At 45.3% G+C, this 15,927-nt stretch overlaps 2 protein-coding genes across 2 annotated transcripts in view; both read left to right on the top strand.

Moving 5' to 3' along the window:
• Positions 1–140: 140 nt before the first annotated feature.
• On the top strand, positions 141–6,592 carry rp9 (RP9 pre-mRNA splicing factor). Its single transcript, XM_062409207.1, has 6 exons — positions 141–449; positions 663–693; positions 810–939; positions 3,182–3,273; positions 3,713–3,774; positions 5,577–6,592. Exons 1-6 carry the CDS (start codon positions 304–306, stop codon positions 5,824–5,826), a joined length of 711 nt encoding a protein of 236 aa, XP_062265191.1. The 5' UTR covers positions 141–303; the 3' UTR covers positions 5,827–6,592.
• A 4,771-nt stretch (positions 6,593–11,363) lies between these two features.
• elmo1 (engulfment and cell motility 1 (ced-12 homolog, C. elegans)) overlaps positions 11,364–15,927 on the top strand; it is a 107,642-nt gene continuing 103,078 nt past the window's right edge. Inside the window, exon 1 of the mRNA XM_062409205.1 lies at positions 11,364–11,577. The gene's annotated coding sequence lies outside the window, so the exon portion shown is untranslated. The remainder of the gene's footprint in view (positions 11,578–15,927) is intronic.

Here is a 15,927-nt window from a genome sequence, read left to right as displayed (position 1 = left end):
TATAACTTCATTTAATAAAATAATATTAAATATATTATAATTAATACAACCAAATCCAATCGACAGTAGTACAGCACATTGTGTGTTGCTTACCTTGTGCTGCAGGTGGCGCTGGACTTTAACTAACCAACCCGGATGCACAGGAAGTACTGCAGCAGTACAGCAATGTTTGCTAGTTAGCCGCTGCTAAGCATGTTAGCCGGGGTTCCTTAACGAGTCGCAAATGGAAACCATGATCCCTTCATGCAGCTTTAGTTCTGAGTGAATGGTTTTCCGGGCGAACGGTTCGTCGTTATCGAGACGATGTCGGATAGGAAGCGAGCGAGAGAGAAGGAGGAGAGACGAGAGCACAAGAGACACAAGTCCTCCAAACAGGATCTGGAGAAACTCAAGACACACTCGAAAAAGCTCACCCAACAAGTCAAGAAGCTGAAGCACGTGGAGACATTGTGAGTAATGTCAGTCAGAGCGTCACTGCTCCGGCCTGTCAACTTAGACATGAATTATAAATATGTGACTTCAATTTTTTTAACTGTTTGTGTCTCACGTCCAGGATCATTTGACCCTAAAGTCATGTTTTTATGTGTAAAGCTGATTCATCTTCTGTGTTATAAGTTTCAAATGAATGTTTCTGCTGTGACAATCAACTTTTGTTCTTGCAGCTACGAGAAACCCCCCCCAGGACTCATAAAGGTAACGTTGACACAGCAGCTGATGGACGTGCAGATGACGTGAGAGTCTCAGGTTGTGTGGAACTCGGTGGAAACACTTCATGGCCACATGTCAGTCAGTCTCTGTCTCTGTTGCAGGAGAACGATGAGAAGCCAGAGGACTGTATTCCTGCTGAACCAGGAAATGAAGACGCCAGGACCTTCCTGGCAAGCGCCCCCACCCGGGGTCTGTGGATGCCTCTGGGGAAGGAGGTGAAGGTGATGCAGTGTGAGTACATTGATCAGCACTGAGTGCAGATCTGACCCCACCTGAAGGCGTCCTGACACCCGATCACTCAGACCACTTTTTTACGTGGTCTCGAACGCACAGGAGCACATTCTTTTCACTAATGTGTCCTGAGCCACATATGAAGGATCGCCCACTCCGCTGAACTCGTCCGTCACGCTGCCGTTTAATAATTATTCAAATATATTTATTCTCTTCTCAGCAGCCATACGTTGATTTACCTGTGGCCACAATATCAACACTGACAACCACATGATGATTTCAATCTTTCTTGAGAGTAGATGAAGGCACAGCGTCGACACATTCAGCAAACTCTCTTTCTCTTGCATGCTCTTACACGCACATACACACAGACCTAGTTATCAGACACATAGTCAGATTATATAAAAAAAATATACTTTGGTCTGTGCGAGTCAGTCCTGAACTGGATTTCTCAAAAACCCTCATCTTTCAATGAAGCAGATTAGTCAAATGCAAGAATATTAGTCAGGATGCAGATCTGTTTCATCCCAACAGGGGGTGTACAGCGAGAAAAAGGTGCATCACAGTAGTCAATGTCTCACTTCAGCTCTCTTTTGTTTTTTTTGTTTTTTTGTTTTCTTTAATACTTGTTTACTAATTGTAGTGTCAGATGATCTCTTTTCGTTAAATCATGTGTACACCTACTTCAAGACAAGTGTTGCTCAGCTCACTTAATTACTAAAGGCCTTAAATGCTCAGTGTGTAGGATTTGGTGATATCTAGTGGTGAAGTGTCATGTTGCAGCTGAATACCCCTCACCTTTTATTTTACCGGACAGCCAACATATGAACAGATGAGGGGTTTTCAGCTGGTTGCTTAGGTGTCCTCACCACTAGATGCCACTAAATCCCCCACACAGGTTCTTTAAATCAACAACCTCTTGATGGTAGCCTGGCATCACAAGGACACCAGACTAAGCAAATGGGTAGAGCGGTCACAGAAACAGAGCAGCAAAACGTGTGATGTAGAGCAACAGACAAATGTAAACAGTGGGCAGGCGTGCAGCTGCTTGTTCTTCTTTTACAGGAAATGTAATGTGTTTATTACAGTCCCCATAACACATTCCACAAAACTTTATTTTCCTACTTTACCGTTAGTCATAGTATCAAACCTGCTGAGTGGTTTAAAGACAGATGGACATTAGTCTGAATGGCAGGTGACCAACCATCTGCAGGAGCGAAAAAACAGGAGCTTGCCGGTCAGTAAGCAGACTGTGGAAGGTATCCTGTGTTTATATAAAGATTATTATTAGTTATAATAAAAGCATAAAAGTATCATGAGTGGGCAGCGGACTTGATGACGAACATGACGGACTAGAGATTAATAATGGAGCTGTGGGGATCACCTTCTGTCCCTTTTGGTCAAAGACTGTCATTATAGTCAGAGTCCATTCATTCCTTCATCCCACTCATTTTCATACAGTGTGAACAGCCAGGGACTTGAGAAGTCACACACACACACACGCACACACACCACACACACACCAGGCCTGTCCACAAGCTGACATTTGTTCTGCATAATCTGAGCATGAGTCGCTCTGCCATCCTTTGAGGAAATGTTTGAATATGTCATCCTGTTTAAAGGAACGTTTTTAAGACCTCAATGTAAATGAAATGGGCATAAAAAGAACTGGGTAGACAGTTTCACACACAGCTACCTCTGCAGGATAAACCTAATTTGTCTGGTCTCACTTTGCAAGGACTCACGTAGTTCATGGCAGCTCCACAGCTCCACTCCAAGTCTAGAACATTGAACCACTGTGAAACCTCTTCTCAATGAAGACTCTGAATTAGAGATGGTCTGGCCTTGATATTGATTTGTACATGTTGCAACACATCTCTCTACATGAGCAGAATGTTTGAGTGTGTTACTCCAAGTGAATTCGGTCGAGATTAAGAATCACACTTAATAACTCAGAAGGAATATTTTTGTGTTGATTAAAGAGGAAAACTACTCAATAAGAAGCCTGAAAAACATATTACTGTAACACTAGGTTCACTAACTGGCTTTTTTCCAGTGCTTTTTACAGTATGGTCGAACTGTATGTACTATGCTTGCAAAAGAAGGTCATGAGATTTAACTCAAAGATTCAGAAGGAGCTGGTACAGTCATTAAGGTATAAACCTGCAGCCTTGAACCTGACATATCAGTTATCCTATTTTCTTTGGGAAGACCCATTGATGTTTGCTTCGTTTTTTCTCAGGCTGGAGATGCAAGCGTTACGGTCACAGGACGGGAGACAAGGAGTGTCCTTTCTTCATCAAAGGCAACCAGAAGCTGGAGCAGTTCCGAGTGGTGAGTTCGCTCGCTCTTCAGGAAAAGGGCCCACTGATAGTTATTTAGACACAATGTCCAAAACATGGTTAAACTCACCTCGCCGGGTATTGCGAGGTGAGACTTGAGTCCTGACCTGGTCGGAGGTTAACAACAGGGTTGGGGCACTTTTAGTTTATACTGAGGAACATGTGGGCACAAGCTGTTCCAATGGGCCTGAAATGGAACAACGCACACTGCGGGATCACAAAGCCTCTGCAATGATTAACATAAATGCCACTGTTTTATATTTGCCCAGCTTACATAGTAAGGAGGTCTTTAAAAGTGCTGACTTGATATTATACTCTCATGTGTTTAGATAATTTCCTTGATCTAACGTGAGTATTTAAAACTCTTTAACTCTGATATGATTTTCATTTCCTTTCTTCAAAGCTAATGACCGATTGTTTTATTCCTTTAGGCCCATGAAGACCCAATGTACGACATCATTCGGGAAAACAAAAGGAATGAAAAAGAAACCAGGTACATCCATTCTTCCTTTTTTGTGTGTGTGTGTAAGCGTTCTTAAGTGATTACGCCCCTTTCTTTCATTTCCCTGAATTTGGAAAATTCCCTCCGGGGGCTGGATCTCTGTGCCAGTTTCTAGCAAATAGTGTTTGACCCCACGATGTTTGAATTCAAGGTCTGTTGGTGGTGAGGGCTCGTTGCTATGTGTGTGTGTGTGTGTGTGTTCACATGCCGGGCAGCCACATTCACAGCTTCTGTGTGATTTTATGAATGACTGCAAGGGTTATATAAACCTCAGTCTCCTTGAAATGAAAGTGAATCATACCGACCCCTGCCTTGTGTTACAATTTCTCTCATTTCCATTTGGTTTTAAGTATTGCTTGAGATGGCAGCTTTATCACAAAGGGCTCATTGAGGAAAAACATTTGACGGCCAGTCTTCAGTGGGCCTCCTCAGTGGATTATATTGCACGAAATATTTTATGCATTTTCAAGCTTCTGTGCCGGCGACGGCTGTGACTCAGAAGCTAAATCGTCCCTTTCCTGTGAACACAAGTCCTAGGAAGGCCATGAGAGGAGTTCTTCAAATTAGACTCAAGCTCTCAATTGGACTCAAAGATGGTTCGATATTGACAGTCAAATGTCAAGGTCATTAGGATCTATCGGTGTTCCATCCTTTGTTGTTCTTCAGGGTATTTTTCTACATCTGGGACACTTGTATTCAAGGAGGATCCTGTTAGAATTTGGTGATTAAAGGTTAAATGTCACTGTGACCTTGTAAAAAACTTGCTTTTGGCCATAGCTCGCATAGTAATTATGGCAAAATGCAGTAAATACCTTTTGATCAAAGACTTTATTAAACATCTTAGAAGTCTGGACAGTCATAGATTCAAACCACAATAAGAGAAGGCCAACAACATAATTTTAGTTCTCGAACACTGGGAGGTTGTGTCAGACATTGGAGATTTTACACTTTTGTGTGAATTTGATGCCCGATGAAGGTGTCAGACTGAGCGCCGACACTACAGAGGAATTTAAACTTTTATTCTAAGAGTTCATTCAAGGAAACAAAAGCCTTGAAGCTGAAAGACAGAATTTGTCTTGAAAAAGCCGGGGTTGTGTGACACAGTGTGCTTTTATGATGTACTTCACTCGAGGACACTTTGAGGAGTAGCGTGACGTCCCAGGCGTTCAGATGATCACTCTGCTCCGTGTGATCTCACCCACTGTAATGAGGCCTGGACATTACACAAGAAGCTTTTCTCAGGGCTGAATACTTACGTTTCTGAATGTCTCCAAAAACTTTACTTTTCTGAGATGTTGGCGCTCACTTGTCTAAAATAATTAAAGGGCATGTTCTCCAACAGCAACACTTTATTTCTTCCTTGTGGTGCCTCGTCCCCGTTGTAGTGATGTTTCAGTCCTCCATTATAAGCTTGTCTCCTTTTGTTAAGGTTAAAGTAACCTGCAGCAATGGTTGCTCCTTCTTTGTTGGTAAGTGTTGGAACAGAAATTGAAAAAACCCATCTGAGCTCCAGCCTCATATTTAAGTGACAGGATGACCTCCTTATCTCCATGTGCTTTGAAAAGCCTCCACACCTGCAGAGCTGACAGCCACCGTTATTGGAGATACACGACATTAGTAGACATGTGTCACCCAGTCTGGAAAACGTCGGCACCGGGACAAAGACAGTGACTTGCTCAAGGGCACTCAACATGCTTGCCAAACCCCGGGAATCCGAGTCTGCATCGTTTGTTTTTTGTCCTCCTGCACTACTAATCTCTCCTCCTCTCCTCCCATGTCCTTCCTGTTTCTAGGATCCAGCAGCTGCAGCAGCTGCTCCAGGACACCACCTCCTCCTCCTCTTCCTCCTCCGATACAGACAGCTCCTCCTCCTCCTCCTCTTCCTCTTCTTCTTCTTCTTCCTCCTCCACTTCCTCGTCCTCCTCTGACGACCATCGCACCAAGAAGCGGAACAAGGGGAAGGACAAAAAGAAGAAAGACAAGAAGAAGAAAAAGAGCAAGCGAAAGCACAAGTCTTCGAAAACCAGTGATGCTTCAGATTAAGTGTTATTAGAACGACTGCTCATGAATTACTTGTTTTAAAAGTAGAGCCTGTGAGTGAAGTAGCAGCGGAAGGTAGATGTTGCACGGTAGTGAAGCGTGTACTGCAGAGTACGAGCTGCTCTCTGGAGACGTCCTGAAGCCTTTTCTCTGCAGGGAGAAAAATCTGAAACCGTATTATCCACCGCGCATGACTTTCCCCAGCCGTCTGATTTGCTCCAGGGTGACGACTTGCACTCGCATACTCTCGTGTCATGTTAGATCAAACAGCAGCGGGTCGTATGGAATAGCTGCTTCAGTAGCTGCTTCGGTTTCCCGCGTGTGTATGTGTGCCTCGGTGCATATGTGTGTCAAAAGAATGAACTGTGTGGGTAATGAATCTACAGTGATATGAATTTAGCCCTCTGGTGTAAGAGTTAATGTTCTTTAATGGGGCCTAATAAGACACAGTCGCATGTCAGCAAATAGTTTGTCATTAACAGATTTTTCTTTTTTTTATTACCTGCTGGTGTATAATACTTTGATTGTAGAGTATATTTAACACTGAGGTGGAAAAAAACGGAATTGGAGTACAGTTCGAGTTTGTTTGCCCACAAGCCAGAATGTTTGAATGTCTGTGACTGGACATAAATATTTGGAATAATTTGAGGTTGGAATATGCTTATTTGCTTTTTTTTTTTTTCTGAAAAGCCACAGAGATGGGGAAGGAATGTTTGTGAATGTGTTCCCTGATTCTGAGAATAAAGACGGCTATTTTTTTCTTCCCCTCCGTTGTTTATCCAACTCTGAGCTGCAAAAACAAAGCTGTTTATCATATTGGCCCTGACTTAATGGGCATGACGCCGTCTTTCATGTCGGTGACAACGAGATCTTGAGAGAGGATAGTGCGGCAAAGCTCCACACACAATAAGCCTGATCATTAAAAAAGTACACAGCCTAGCCCCGGGTTGACCTTCCCAGAGCGTACGAATAACATTTTTTCCTTTTCATCTTGTCCCATTAGCGGCCGGAGGACACTGCAGCGAGTCTCCTTTCCCAGTCTGTAACATGCCCACGTCAGGTCGTGTTTCTCTGGCCACACTTGCATTAGGAGTTGGCTGAGACCAGCAGCCACTTCACACAGAAGCTCGATCTTCAGCTCACATTTGAGGAAGTGTGGGGCCACTCTCCGTCACGAGCAGCACATTTCGAGGAGAGTCCCTGCGGAAATGAACCAGAAACATTCCCTCTTCCTAATGACCCTGATAGAGAGACAATTACAGTAGACCCACGGGGAAAAAGCAAACCAGATATCCATTTAGATTTGCGTCTTAGGCTTCCTGAGCTGCTCAAAACGCCTCGGGGAGTGTGTGTGTTTGTGTAGCAATTACAATTCCATCAGAGAGTGACAGATTACGCAGCCGTGGAAGCATTAGAGTTCTGATGGAGAGCATCATTTTCTTCATTCTCTCATCCCTCTCTCCTCTTCTCCTTGTTTTGGCAGCTCTGCCCATCCTTTATCTGCAGCTTGGACCGGCTCTATTGAGACCGTCTGTTCCACGTTGACATGTCTCTCTCTCTCTTTCTCTCTCTCTCTCTCTGTCTGAGTAGAACAATGAATCTCCCCAGATGAGATCCAGTCACAGGAGCAGCTCAGAGGGAGGCTGTGCCACGTACAGCCTCCCTGTTTGTTCAGCTCAGTCTTTATTGAAGCAGTCTGTCTTCTAGGACAAGGGACAGGTCGCAGTAAGTTCCAGACTGATTGTGCCGATAGGAGCGGGGGCTCGGTGTGTGTGCAGATAACTTTGATATTTAAATCTGTTAAACCCAGCGGGCTGCTTTTAATTTTGTGAATGAGGTTTGCCAAATGAGAAATGCGCAGAAACGAGGATACCTCAGAATTTCCTTAAATTTAGTCTAAATGTTGAGGTGGACTGAATGATAAATGGATATGATATTGGTGGTCAAGGGTCGCAGGTCAAGGTCACTGCAGTCCCATAGAGCACATTTGTGGCCTTGTGACCACGATAACTTGAGAACAACTCAAGAGAATCCTTTGAAATTTGGCACAAATCTTTACATAGACTCAGAGACTGATTAGATCTGGGGGGGGGGGGGCAAGGGTCAAGTTCACAGTGGCCTCACAAAACATGGTTTTGTCCTCTTGAACCACCATTTCATATCTGCCTTTGGGAAATGTCTTCACATTTTTTATCAGCTGTCAGTTGGACTCAAAGCTTATATGATTAGATTTCCGTGGTCAAAAGTCGGGGGGGGGGGGGGGGGGGGGGATGTATGTAGACTGAAACTGCAGTGGGAGTTGGAGGCCTACTAATGCAGTGCAGTGTTTCTATTCTGGTTGTGTGGTATCATCTTCACACCAGATGTGCAAATGGTTCAGCCAGAGGTTGTGTAACAGGATGTGTCTAAATTCAAGTGGGTTACACAAGCAGGTAAAAGTAGCAAGCGCTGTGCGTATGTAAAAGAACCCGATCTAAGGTTTGACCTTGCATGATAAGAAGAATGTGATGCTGCTTTGTGAGCCTGCATGATGCCATATGGCCTGGCTTAACAAACCCACTCCACTCTCTCTTTGCTGTCTCATATGAAAGGATTACATGGTGTGTGAGTGCTCTGATGTCGCCTCGACCCCCTCTGACGCTGGAGCCACGGACCCAAGAGTCACTGTTACTGAGTGACAGCAAGAAGAACTGCGAAACAGACGAGTTGTTTTGCTAGTTTTCTCTAAGAAGAAACAATTAGAACTCAGGATTAACTCTCTTCTACAGCTGCTCCATTTCGATTAACGCATTGGTTTGTTTTCTGTTATTTTCGTCCCCATCCTGTTTGTCCTCACAGCCCATTTACACACTCAAATTAATAATTTAGTCGGGCACACAAACAGTCATTTAAACCGTCGGGGCTGTGCATCCTGTGCTTTTCACAGAGGGAGGGAGGAAGGGAGGTGTATGTTGGATGTGCCGCTCCAGATTATTTATTAGGAGGGACAGGGCTCCTGTATTAATCCTCCTCCTGCTGCTCCTGCTGAGTGGAGACATGGAACACTATTCTCTCTCTGTTTCACTGTCAAACACACACACACACACACACACACACACACACACTCTGGGTTTGATATAAGAAACAGCCGGGAATCACTGACTAAATTAAAGGGAGGAGGCCTCATGTGGCTCAGAGCTGCTGTCGTATGTGATGTCGTCCTATAGTCTGTTCTTTATAAGTGAAATCTAATGAAGCTGCTGTGTTGTGTTGAGCTACGTTAGAACGGTTCCCAACATAAGGCAACAGTAGACAGACATAATTAGTTCCTACAGACTCTCTCGGTGTGTGTCCTTGGCTGTGTGTTTGTGTGAAGGGCCGAGACAGTTCAATAACCATGAATTATTGAAACCACTGTTCCTGTTCCTTCGCCTCCTGCAAGATTGGAGGCAGCCATCGGAGAAAGCTGCTCATCCTCAATTGTTTGTTTGCTCAGAGATATTCTATCATAAATCCCGTTCATGTATCAATCAACATCAGTTGAGACAGTGTAGGCAATGGCGCTGCCCACTAGGGGAGCTCAGTGCCCATTTGTTCTAATGAACAGGAACATTTGCAGTGTTGTGCAAGTTCCCAGCTCTCATGAACTATTTCAAAGTTCAGTTCATACAAGTAAACATGAATAGTTCACGTTCATAGTTCACCACTTAAATTCTGAACTAGTTCATAGTTCAGTTCATTTCATAGTTTTAAGATGAAAAGTGAGAATGAAAGACTTAACTTGTTAAAGAAAACCTTATCCATCACTACCCCTTGCCTTTACTGTCGGAATCTTTATCAGACAGTGTGTACAAATCCCTCTGCTTTCTCTTTCCATCTGTATATGAGACCGAGAGCTGTTGTGTTGCAGGTAGGGCCTGCCCCTTTAAGGAAAGTTTGTAGTGCTTGACGTAGTGCACCTGGGTGTTGTGGGAAAAGACGCTAAAAGTGTGTGTATTACGAGAAGTGACGGACCACCTAGAGGTGATGCGAGCGTTGCTCCTGCTGAATATCCGAGAAATAAAGTGGCCGCATTCCAAGTAAAGAAACATCTCCTCCTCCTTATTCACGGAGCGGTCCGGACGGCTGGTTACCGGCCAGACAGCGAGCCAAGGTAACCAGGGGCGGCTCCTGGTACAGGCGACATAGGAGACAGATTTATCATGACGTGACACATGCAATGTAAAACAATACATTAACGTCCCACCATCATCCTCTAACCCCGGGGACGCACCGGAGGTAGAAGCGCTGTGAAAAGCGCTCCGCCTCCTCTCCTCGCCCATGTTAAATACTTGGGCTGTTCGCACCGGCAGCGTAGTGACGGGAAGAACCGGAAAGCGCCGTTGCCACGAACACACACAAGCACATAATCTCCTGTGGGGGGTGGCGGCTACAGGCTTGCATAGGTCAGTCACCTGTGAAGACCAGCATCATTTACCCCTGAACCAGCACCGAAAAATTATGATGAAAAATTAAATATTAAATTAAATATTACAATTTTTTATTTAAATTACTTGCACATCCTGCGCAGAACCCCAGTGCGCACAACCTGCGCAGAAGCCTACTGCGCACAACCTGCGTAGAAGCCCAGTGCGCACAACCTGCGCAGAAGCCCATTTTATTTTAATTTGTTTTTTATTTAATGTTTTCCTGTTTTTATCTTTAATTAAATGAGTTCAGGATATTGCCCTTTACCGACTTGGCCACACCGCCTGTTGAGCATACGAGGAACTAATCAGTATAAGACGATGGACAAATCATCGTGTGTGTCCGTGTCATTTTGCTGCTTTTGATAAACACTTCAACTACAACTTGGTAGAAGGAAGCTGCATGGATCAGAGATGAACTTATACGGCTCTGTTGAGCTCTACTGAGTGCCAGTCTAGTGAGTGAATCTTGAATCTTCTCTCAAAAAACAGCCCCCCCATAGGGTTTGTAGTGTGAAGCTAATGAGGTGTGTTATTAAGATGTGATCGAAAAACGTCAGACCAAGGGAATCCACTTTATTTCAGGTGTGTCCCTGACTTACACGCTGCGGTGATAGACTGCGGTTAGAGTCAAAGATGAATCAAAAAAATTCATCAGGTGCACAATTCATTCACCGCAAAGTAGAGGAGGAGAAGAAAGAACAATATAGAGGTAAGAATCACCCCGATTGTGGACATCATTTATGTTTATTTGTAATGACATGACATGATCTGCTGTCAGTACAGGACTCTTTTGATATTTTTTATTTTATATTTGTATTGTTTTATTATAGCTTACAAATTTGTCTGCATGTGTGTGCATCTGTTTACAGTCCAAAAGTTATTGGATAGGAGTGTCGGAGTAAAGTTTGGGGAGCAATTGGTCGATTGTGTAAGTCCGAGGCTTGTGGACACGTTTCGATTTGGAGACAATCTCCTCACACATACACATACACACACACACACACACGGGTCCATGGTGCAGCTCTGCGCCCTCCCAGTCATCAGCCATGCGTCCTCGGTGTGGCACCACAGAGGCAGCAGCCAGCAGACGGCAGAAGAAAAGAGGAAGTGGAAACATCAGCGCTATCTCCACCACCACCGAGGAGAGAGAGGGAGAGAGAGCGAGAGAGCGAGAGAGGGAGGGAGGGAGAGAGAGAAAACACCGCTGAGTGACACACACTCTCTGTCTCTTACAACACACACACACAGACAGACAGAAACTCCGGACCTCCGCGCGTCAGTGGCAGAAGTGTCCGCGCCTCTCCAGGTTTGTGTCCGCATGTGATTTCTCCTGCAGGGATGTTGTTGCTCGGTGTGTTTCAGCTCATGTGGAGGATACACGATTGTGTGCGCGCGCGCGTGTGTGTATTTGTGTGTAGGTGTGTTAGTGTGTTTTTGGGGACTCGCTGTGCCTTCCCTCAGTGATCCCCAGTGTTTCCTCTGTAGCCACGCACACACACGCACACATACAGACACACACAGCCCCACAGACACACACACAGCTGCGTGTTTCCTCCTCTCTCCACCACCGCCTCGTCTTTTTCTGCTACTTTGCGAAGTGGATGATTTGGGCGCTGGTCCCCTCCTGACATGCACGCGTGGATTTGCAGTGAAACCGTCTGATACTTCATTGGCGTGGGGGGTGAGGGGTGTGCGTGTGTGTGTGTGGGGGGGTCTGCTTTTCGAGCTATCAAGTTGTCTGTGTGTGTGTGTATCCGTGTGTGTCTGTGTGTTTGCAGCAGAAGAAGCAGCTGAGGGGCTATTGCAGCTTACTTCCACAGGCTTGTTGGTTCACTGCATGCTGTTGTTGTGCTTGATGCGAGAAAAAAACGAACTGGTGCGTTTATATATTCATCTATTTACATCCCCTCCCAGTCCCCCTCTCTCCTCCTGTAATTGAAGAGCTGCTTTAACGTGAACTCAAGCCCCAGCGTTTTGTGGCGACACCGTGGACCTGGGATTAGGAGAGGAGAGGAGGTAGAGAGAGAGAGAGAGGGAGAGCGAAAGATGGACAGACTCTATTCCAGAAGAAAACAAAGATATGCATAGTCATCTGGAAGCTCATCTTCATCTTAACATTACAGTCCATTCACTGTGATTTTCTTGTTGTACATACAAACCAGTACGTCAGGGTCCCCAAAAAGTTTTCATGTAACCTCTAGTCCATGTTCTTTAGATCCATTTTACCCCTGAGAATTTAGGAATGGTCAATTTTGTTTTATTTACTGTCTTACAGTTGAAAAACAAAGATATGAAGATGTATTATCATATTTGCCTTTTGATTTTGCATCAGCAGTTTATCTCCATTATATCCCTGAAATTGATTGGCTAATTCTAAGTCTCATACACACATGCAGCTGTTTGAGACTAGTTAACCACGATTTTGAAGGTGCAATCTCAGCCTCCTAGAATAACAAGTACCTGTAATTTCTGTTGTCCGCTACATATCCAGTGCGAAAACCAGTGCATCGGGGATCCCCAGAAAATGTTCATTCAACCTTATATTCTCTTTGATGAGTGTTGAATCTCCTTGCTGTCATAAATGACAAAAAAAGATGTCTGATCTTCTAGCAGCTCCGCTCTGCCGCCTAATATTACTGTCCATTCACTTTTCTGTGATCCAGTACTTTTCTTTTTTATTCAAACCAGTGCATCAAGGGCTCCTCAAAAAATGTCCATGCAGCCTAGTTCATGTGCATTAGTAACATTTTACCCCAGAAAATGAAGTAATGGCTAATTGTAAGTTTCAATACAGGTTACATATGTATTTTGGGATGAGACTAAGATATTATTTGCTCTATGGAGTATAATAATTCAGTGTGTCTGTTTACCTGCTGACTGATGCAGAACCTTCTGACTCTCAGATACGATCAATATTAAACATCTGGAAGTATCTTCGGCTTCTTCGGTATCAACAGAATTCCCCCCAAAATATTCTATTGTTTTACATTTCTTAACCTAAGTGCTTTTACCTATGAAGAAGAATCCTGCAAATGAGCTTACAGATTGGAACAGTGGTGGATTGTGGGATATTTGTTTCCCCAGTAACTTACTAGCTGAGACTATTTTGTTCATATTGTGGTTGGGCCTAAACCGTTGAGGTAGCATGAAGACTTGTGAGCAAGTGATAGGTAAAGTCAATGTCGATTGTTAAAAGTTAGAAATAAATGGTTTGAAATGTAGCCACTCTAAGTAGAAGTGGTGGTAGACCTCACTGTTGCAGTTCCACAGTTGGGGCTTCACCGAATATTTCAGTTGATTCAAAGCCTGAGCCTGTTCGTCTCTATACGCCTGGTTGTGGATGTATGTTTTATAGAAACGGCTGGTTTGCTCTACATGAGAAACTGAAACGATGGCCCCACACTGGACCTTTTTAAAGGGCCTCTGGGGCTCCGTGGACCCCCCTTTGGGAACCTCTGCTCCCTATTCCCTGATCACTCTGTAGCCAGCGGTGGAGCACAGCGGCAGCAGCTGCCTCTGGCCCACCCCTGCGTGCCTCAGCTCTCCTCCTCACATCAGTCGTGGAGCGGTCCAGGGGCTACGCTGTCGTCTCCTCTCTCCCGTACCCCCCCCCCCCCCCCCCCCCCCCCCGCCCCTGCCCCTCCAGGCGGCTTCTGTGAGGTTGAGAGCCCATTTATATGCATGGTTAGCCACCGGAGACGTTCCTGTTGTGATGGAGCCGCACGTTGTGTCAACTTGACAACAAACACTGGCAAAGGCAATCTAGACGCAGGGACATACGCAGCCGTGTGTCAGACACAGACAGGCGGACGTGAATTGTTTTTTCGAGAAATTGACAAGGAGTGGTGTTCTCTGGCAGTTGAAGTCCTCCACGAGGATAAAGTGTCAAATCCACGATTCTTTCACTGAAACGCCCTTAGACTGAGAGATTTGAATAAACTGTGAGGAAATGAGCCTCTGTGTCTCCTGCAGAATGCTTCGCTGTGAGACCGCGGTCGATTGTGGCGTCGAGATTGATGTTTGGTTTTAGATTCAGGTCTGGCAAAGCCTGAGCTGTCAAGGATCAAAAATGTTCATCTCATACTTTGGAAAAAACCACCAGCTTAAGTTCACTCTCCCATTAAACTGATATGTGATGATCAGCCTGCGTTCTTCAGCTTTGGCCACTAGCTCGTCGAGGTCAGAGGTGAAGCATGCCGGAAGCACAGTTCAGTTTAACAGGCACCTGAGGGACCCGCTGTTTATGTCAACAGGAATTCACACACGGGTTTGTTAGTCACAGCGAGCAAACCTAATTTTCTTGTTAACTTGCTCAGCCGAATATTTATCCCAGTAGAGTCTTTAAAAAACAGGCGACGGAAACGTGTTGCAGCGCAGCCGTGAAGGAAAAGCCGTGGCAGCCCTGTTTTGCCGAAGCCAAATAAACAGATGGAATTAAACGTGTGTCTTTTTGTTTTAAATACTGAAACATTATCCACGAAATCAAGATAGATGAAAAAAGCGGCTGAGGTAGACACAGTCCAAGGGTAGTTTCCGGGAGAAGACGTGTGTACGCCCTCGTTCTTATGAGTTGCATCACGTCAGAGATGCTGGCGTGCACCTGCTTGACACGGCCTACTGTTTGGCATCCTCGCACCACCTCCAGAAGTGCAGCCGCTGCCAGTTTCAGAGCCCTGTTCGTCTCTCATCTCGTCTGTCAGAGCCCCCCCCAGCCCTCCCTCCCCTCTTTCTCTCGCAAGCTTATTCTGTTACACTTGTTTTGTCGCGCAGGCTTTAACATGCCGACTCTCTCTCTCTCCCTCTCTCGTTTTACCTCCCCGTCTTTTACACTTTTCGTACCATTTGCTCACATTGCCCCCCCCCCCACCACCACCGCATCCCCCCCCCCCCCCCCCCCCCCCCGTCATTTTCCTCACTCCCTTTCTTGCTCCCGGAGGGAATAGGAGGTATGTAAATTGTTTTCACTGCGATGTATGCACAGCAAGCTATCAGCCCATCTTAATGAACTAATTTCCCACATTTCCTCTCCTACTAAAAAGCCCCCCCCCCCCCCTTCCTCATCCGCTTGCCACTGATGATGCTCATAGGAACAATCACCTTGCCATTTTTTTTCAGAACCGGTATTTCTGCTCGTGCCGCACACTGGTACCTCTGTCCTTATGTCTGCTCGGGGGTTCGACTCATTTGCGGTTCCAAACGAGACAAATGTTGCCCTGCACAATTGCTCCCTGTGGTACGAAGATAATTAAAACAGCTGTAAGGCACTGAAGGTGCAATGGGAAGGTGCCAGACAAACACAGGTGGGTGAGAAGCGAACTCGTGGGCGCCGCTGTCACGTTCTGCTCTTTAGTCTGCTGAGTCTCGCCTCCGGGGCTGAACTCGGTGCCAAGCAGCTCCTTGACTTTGATGCAATAAGTAGAATAAAACGATTTGTTTCACGACTCCCCGTTATCTCTCAGCAGTCACGTAAAGGGAATACGCTCATGAACGCATTGCGACCTTCGACCCTGCACTTCTATAACTATATGTTTTTGTTCACAGGGCACTCGAGTCCACCCATTCTTGGAATATGAATCCGTTTTATGCGGCGAGCATCCGCGGGCATGTATTTTAAGTCCAAGTCTAGACTCCCATGTGGAGTGAAGCAGCCCTAGAT

Source organism: Platichthys flesus, chromosome 17 (genome assembly GCF_949316205.1).
Source record: "Platichthys flesus chromosome 17, fPlaFle2.1, whole genome shotgun sequence".
In the NCBI taxonomy this organism is placed as follows: domain Eukaryota; kingdom Metazoa; phylum Chordata; class Actinopteri; order Pleuronectiformes; family Pleuronectidae; genus Platichthys; species Platichthys flesus.
The sequence above is the reverse complement of the archived record's forward strand: the minus strand, read 5'-3'. Positions and strand labels throughout refer to the sequence as shown.

Coding starts and splice junctions, on each gene's coding strand:
- rp9 (XM_062409207.1), top strand. CDS start 304: ATGTCGGATAGGAAGCGAGCGAGAGAGAAGGAGGAGAGACGAGAGCAC. Junction 3,274..3,712: donor AGCTGGAGCAGTTCCGAGTG/GTGAGTTCGCTC, acceptor TTATTCCTTTAG/GCCCATGAAGACCCAATGTA. Junction 3,775..5,576: donor AGGAATGAAAAAGAAACCAG/GTACATCCATTC, acceptor TCCTGTTTCTAG/GATCCAGCAGCTGCAGCAGC.